Genomic DNA, 6,466 nt, shown 5'->3' with positions numbered 1-6,466 from the left:
ACAAATTGTATTATTTTTTATTGAACCATTTTCATTTACTATCTTGAATATTTTAGTATCTTTAAACAAATTATCTTAATAAATAATGTTTTATCACTCTTATAACATGTAAAAAGTTAAAATTAAGTTTTAACCATATAAAATCACATATACCTGGAACTCCCCCCCGCCCCACATTAGTTTTTAAAAAACCCACTCCAATCCGCCCCACATCCCTCCCTCCCCGCATAACCTAAAATTGCCCCCGCCCCGCGTAGCCTTAAACCCACCCGCCCCGCCCCGCTCCATTGCCATCCTAACCACTTCCCAAGTTTTCCCAAGTTTTTCCAAGTATTTTGGGAGCCAAACGATCCTATATTAGAATTGTGTTGCTGCCGAGTAGGCTAGCTCTAGGCTTCTTTCCCTCTATTTCGGTCTAAATTAAATTGTGTACCCTTTTCGTTCACAATTCTCAAAAGATTTATAAATATTAAATTGTGGGTCCCTTAGTTGTTTTTGGTACGTAAATCAAAAATACTTTTATGAGAAACAAATTTTGTAGGGTGGTCGGGATGAAGACTATGAGAAAGAGATGTGTTGATTGGTGGGAAAAATGCAATCAAGGTAGAAACTTATGTTACATGTTTTCCTACGAAAAAAAACTTAAAATAGTGTAAAACTCAGTAAAAAAATCAGTGTTCACAAAACAAAATTTGATCTATCTAATTTATAATTATATATCACGATAATTCTTTCAGGAAAGAGAGATAATTCTATAATTAAAAATGGTTAAACGGGGTGGGTATGATACGATATGATATGGTATTTTAAAATTTGATACGATAATTTTTGATTTTTGGTATCTAAAAGCTAAAAGTATTATATCATTATCATATCAAATTAGTTCGGTATATATGGTTCGATATTTTACGTTATGATTATTTGATAACCATAGTTTGTTTGACTTCAACTTACATACATTTATATAATAAAAAATTATAACGTAACTTTTTTTTTCTTTTTAAATATCTCAATCATATTAGACTAACAACTATATATCTTTGTTTAACAATTTCACAAAAAAAATATTTCCATCACGATTAAATAGTCAAAAATTTGGCGAAGAGCTAAACTTTCTATCCCTAAATGATTTGATGATATATGTTTAATTATAGGGAAAATGATCAAAAATGTCCTTAAACTATGCGAAAGGAACAAAAATATCCTCGTTTGATCCAAAAATACCCTTGCCGTCAATACTTTGATCCAAAAATACCATAATATTTATATTGCGATATAAACAATTTTGATTTCAATAGGGTATTTGGTATATATGATACCATGCCCACCCCTATACATGCATAACACTAGGAGTATAAATTAAGTCCTTTTCCATGCACAAAGTTATAAAGACAAGAAATTAGTTGATCATCTATCTGTGATTGTAATGCCCAGATTTTAAGTCTATTTTAAATCTTTTAAGAATTATTGTTTACAAGTGTTCATTTCCTCAGGTTCCAAATTCTGCACTCATCACTCTTCTTCTTTTGAGTCGACTTTTCCAATGGGAATAACATCTCTTCCAAGTACGATCACAACATTTCCGATGCCTTCAGAAGTAATGAAACAAAATAGAGAGGTACTTAATTTTTATGTATCCATATTTTTATTTACTTAATTATATCTTCGAGCAAATTTTTTTTTGTTTTTGTTTTGTTCAGGTTGTTATTGCTGAGGAAATTGGGCACGGTAGAGTGCTGACCTTAAATCGGCCTAACAATTTAAATTATGTATCAGAAAAAGTGGTATGCAACATCTACAAATTAAACATATAGTTAAAATGGCTATTGTAATTTGTATGTTCACTTACTTATAAAATTTCATTTATATTAGGCATTAACGCTGGGGCAGAAATTGGAGAAATATGAGAAAGATGACAATGCTAAATTTGTAATCCTCAAGGTAATTAAGTAGTAGTATTTAATTTATTTTAATTATATTCACTTAATTGACAAATTCATTATTTAATCCATTTGTACATAGGGAGCTGGCCGTACATTCTCTGCTGGTGGAGATTTGGAAAGGATATATGATGCAAGTAATTAACTATTGTTTCGATTGAATTAATTACTATATGTTTACTCAATTAAACATGTATTCATATTCTTTGAAGGGGATTCTGTCCTTGAAGGTGTTTATAGAATTTATTGGCTTTTCTACCACATTCATACTTACAAGAAACCACATATCGCTCTTGTTCATGGAATGTCAATGGGTGGTGGTGTAGGCTTAATGGCTCCAATGAAATTCTCCGTCGTCACTGAGAAAGCAGTTAGTACCAATTTTATGATTTGAATAACGACATCTTTAGTAAATTATTAATCTTAATGTTTTCTCGTTTGCAGTTTTGTTCCACTCCTGAAGCAAATCTAGGGTATCACCCAGATTGTGGCTTATCATACATACTCTCGCGTCTTCCAGGTCGACTTGGTAAGTAAGTTGGAACATGTGTTTTTAAATTTTGAATATATATGTGATGTTATTAAATGTATGTAGGGGAATACTTGGGCTTAACAGGAGTGAAATTGAAGGGTAAAGAAGTGGTTGCTGCTGGATTAGCAACTCATTTTGTACCTTCACACAAATTATTTCAGTTAGAGAAGAGTTTACTGAGCATAAACAACGGTGGTGAAGAGGATACTATTAGATCTGTCATCGACGAATTCTCTACAAATGTTCAAATAGATGAAACAAGTGTCTTGAGCAAGTAATGTATCATGATTTCAAACTGTTCTTGTGAGGATATTCACACTGATGCATTTTTCATAAATCAATTGTAGGTTCTCCATAATCGATGATTGTTTCTCCAGGGAAACTCTGGAGGAGATCCTGGATTCATTTGTAAGCATTGATTATACTATATATGAAATAATTCCAATGATCATATGGAATCATATAAAATAAAACGTACAATTGATATAACTGTAATTTTTAGGAAGCTGAAGCAGGCAAAAAAGGGAATGATTGGATTATGCCAATGCTTAAAAGTATAAAGAAAGCATCTCCAATTGGATTGAAAATAACACTGAGATCGGTATAACTAGTACTAATTTATACAAAGAATTTATGCAGATCTGTTGGACTGCCAAAGATAAAGAATCTTACATTTTCTCTATATTATTTATTTTTCTCAGATACGAGAAGGACGGACACAAACCCTATCTGAATGTTTGAGAAAAGAATTTAGGATTACAATAAACATATTACGAACCATAATATCTGATGATTTATATGAGGTAATTTTTTTTAAAAAAATTAAGCAACCATATTCACAAAGAGGTACACTTGATTTGCGAATTCTTCGATTTACTTTTAAAGGGAATAAGGGCTGCCATCATTGACAAAGATAAGTCTCCAAAGGTATGCTCCTTTGTTCCTTCAAGTGTTGGTAGTTTTATTAACCAATCAAGAATTTCGAATAACTATAAAGTCAATTCAGTTTATTCAACTAAAGGTAATATTTTTTCAATATTGAAACTGATAATAAATAGATGATGCAATTACATAAAAATATTGATAGAACACTTCCCTTTCTTCGTTTTTAGTGGAACCCTTCAACTCTTGACAAAGTGCACGATGAGCAACTCGACTTAATCTTCAAGCCATTAGAACAACATGACTTGGAACTTCAAATTCCAATTAACGAAGAAGAATGCAGGTTCAAATGAATTCGTATATCAGTTGCACTTTATATAACAATATATTTTGCATTATTGAAGAAGATTGTTATTTAAATTTTAAGTTGATAATTAACAGGTGGGGAGGAAAGTATGAGAATTCTGGTTATTGCTTCCGAACCAAATGAAATTCAAAAAAGGCATGTCGATCGATCAACAACTCTTAGAAGTGTTCTTGTGAGGTCAATCTTGAGAAACCTCTTTTCATTATTATTGTCCACGCAATATGCGAATACGTATACGAGTTACAAATAAAGAGTCCAAGTATATAGCCTTAATTCATGTGTACTCACCACATGATATATATAGTAGAAAAAATGTTTGAGATTTTGGTACATTACTCACATCGGATTAATGTATTCTTTGCACTTCTTTCACAATACTTTCATTATCAACATTAATCAACCGGAGTTATTATTTTTGTTAACTTTTTCCATATGACAAAATGCGAGAAATGTAACAAGTAAAATAAATCAAAATATCTATTGAAAGCCCACAAAAATAAAGCCAACAAAATTATTGTAAAGTTTTTATTTTTATTTTTGACGATTTATGTATATACCACTGAATAGAGTATCTAGCAGTTTTTTATTAATAATAAAATCATCAACATGAATAAGTACACACAAGGGAGATTAGGCTTTACCTTACCAAACCTAATAACAAAACAGATCTCTACTGATTAACAAGCATGAAGAAAATAAAAGATAGAGAAAACTAGATATTCTATGATCATCACAGAATTTATGGTACATTTCATGATAATATTATAAATGAGGAGGCTTAAATAGTGCAAAAATATAAATGTCAAGAAGAAAGTTTAGTTATCAACCTCAAATTAAACTTCATTTTATATATGTATGAACTAATACTAACTCAGATACATATATATATATACACACCTAATTAGATACATATTTTGATCATCATTCCATTGTTCGTGTGTGCTTATTGTGCCGAATTGGATCTGGCAAGAAATTGTCTCATTACTATGTCATGTGTTGCTACTGCAACTCAACTGAATAGGGAAGGCAATAGTTGAAAAGGAAGAAATAATAGGAAGAACAGAAGAGAAATATATGCAATACTACAAAATAGGGGAAAACTATATCACAAACTAAAATTAACAAAATATCAATTGAAAGCTAAAATATATCTATACTGCAGACTTAGTCAAACTAGAAAATAGGGTTGATGTTGTACAACGTGAACACCCCCTCTTGACGTCAGCTCCAGTATTAACCATGCCTAGTTGTTGACATAAACTTCCAAATTTATTGACACTTAAACCTTTTGTAAACACGTCTGCAATTTGTTGTTCGGTTTTACTATGATCCAAGTTGATCTCTCATTGCAACACTTTTTCTCTGATGAAGTTGTAATGTATTTTTTTATGTGCATAGTCCGTGCAAGAAAAAACAGAATTTTCAGTCAAGCAGATTGCTGACTGATTGTCACTGTTCAAGGAACTGCGTAGCCAAATGTTTGTTGTAAATCCTTCATCAACTGTGCATAAGACACGTATGTACTTCCTTGAGTTGCAACAACTGGTGCCTGATACTCTACTTATGTTGTTAATAACGACGATATTGATTGCCTTTGCTGCACCAAGGAAGTGCTCCAACCTCAAGTTTAAACACAAAGCCCATAGTTGAACGACGGGTATCATGGTCCCTGTTTAATCAGAGTCACATTATCCGATACTACTAAAAAAACAGTAAATACCGACCTACAAATATCGACCTCCGGAGGTCGGTATTCCCTGAAATATCGACCTAAAACCGACATCCCAGCTTAGGTCGGAAAAAGCTTGGTCGCTATTCAATATCGACCTCTGGAGGTCGGTATTTACTGACCTCTCGAGGTCAGTTTTTATTTTATGTCGGAATATTCAATTTTTTAAATTCTGACCTCCGGAGGTCGGTATTTTTATTTTTGCATTTTGAGATTCTGACCTCCGGAGGTCGGTATTTTATTTTTGTAATGTTGAAATTTTGACCACCGGAGGTCGGTATTTTTATTTTTGTAATGTTGAAATTCTGACCTCCGGAGGTCGGTATTTTTATTTTTGTATTTTTGAAATTCTGACCTCCAGAGGTCGGTATTTTTATTTTTATAATGTTGAAATTCTGACCTCCGGAGGTCGGTATTTTTATTTTTGTATTTTTGAAATTCTGACCTCCGGAGGTCGGTATTTTTATTTTTGTATTTTTAAAATTCTGACCTCCGGAGGTCAGTATTTTTATTTTTTAGTTTTGGAATTCTGACCTCCGGAGGTCGGTATTTTTATTTTTTATTTTTGAAATTCTGACCTTTGGTTTTTTATTTTTTAAATTCTGACCTCCGGAGGTCGGTATTTTTATTTTTTTATTTTTGAAATTCTGACCTCCGGAGGTCGATTTTCTGCTACAAAACTGGCAGCAAATTGCTTCAATTTTAGTTGCCCACCTGCATATTTATACCAAAACAACCCAAAGAATTCCAAATAAATTTCATCCAACCAAAACAACACAATATTTTCAACATATACATTAAACTATTTCAAAATAAACTTCATCCAACCAAAACAACACAATATTTTCAACATATACATTAAACTATTTCAAAATAAACTTCATCCAACTTCAAAATAAACTAATATACGATCAAACAATTCCAAAAATATAGAAGTCTAAAATGTCAATTCAGCATCCACTACTTGATGAACATATTAACTCAGCATCCACTACTTGATGAACACTTGATATTTC

At 31.9% G+C, this 6,466-nt stretch overlaps 1 protein-coding gene across 1 annotated transcript in view; it reads left to right on the top strand.

The window, feature by feature from the left end:
- Positions 1–1,543: 1,543 nt before the first annotated feature.
- LOC125835493 (3-hydroxyisobutyryl-CoA hydrolase-like protein 5) overlaps positions 1,544–6,466 on the top strand; it is a 60,920-nt gene continuing 55,997 nt past the window's right edge. Inside the window, exons 1-12 of the mRNA XM_049514625.1 lie at positions 1,544–1,618; positions 1,701–1,784; positions 1,873–1,941; positions 2,023–2,077; positions 2,153–2,310; positions 2,385–2,469; positions 2,536–2,746; positions 2,820–2,880; positions 2,975–3,073; positions 3,174–3,275; positions 3,358–3,399; positions 3,585–3,697. Coding sequence (XP_049370582.1) covers positions 1,544–1,618; positions 1,701–1,784; positions 1,873–1,941; positions 2,023–2,077; positions 2,153–2,310; positions 2,385–2,469; positions 2,536–2,746; positions 2,820–2,880; positions 2,975–3,073; positions 3,174–3,275; positions 3,358–3,399; positions 3,585–3,697 — 1,154 coding nt within the window. The remainder of the gene's footprint in view (positions 1,619–1,700; positions 1,785–1,872; positions 1,942–2,022; positions 2,078–2,152; positions 2,311–2,384; positions 2,470–2,535; positions 2,747–2,819; positions 2,881–2,974; positions 3,074–3,173; positions 3,276–3,357; positions 3,400–3,584; positions 3,698–6,466) is intronic.

The sequence above is a fragment of the Solanum verrucosum genome, unplaced genomic scaffold, assembly GCF_900185275.1.
Source record: "Solanum verrucosum unplaced genomic scaffold, falcon-dt-bn FXZP01000040.1, whole genome shotgun sequence".
Classification (NCBI taxonomy): Eukaryota; Viridiplantae; Streptophyta; class Magnoliopsida; order Solanales; family Solanaceae; genus Solanum; species Solanum verrucosum.
This window is presented reverse-complemented; position numbering and strand designations above follow the sequence as displayed.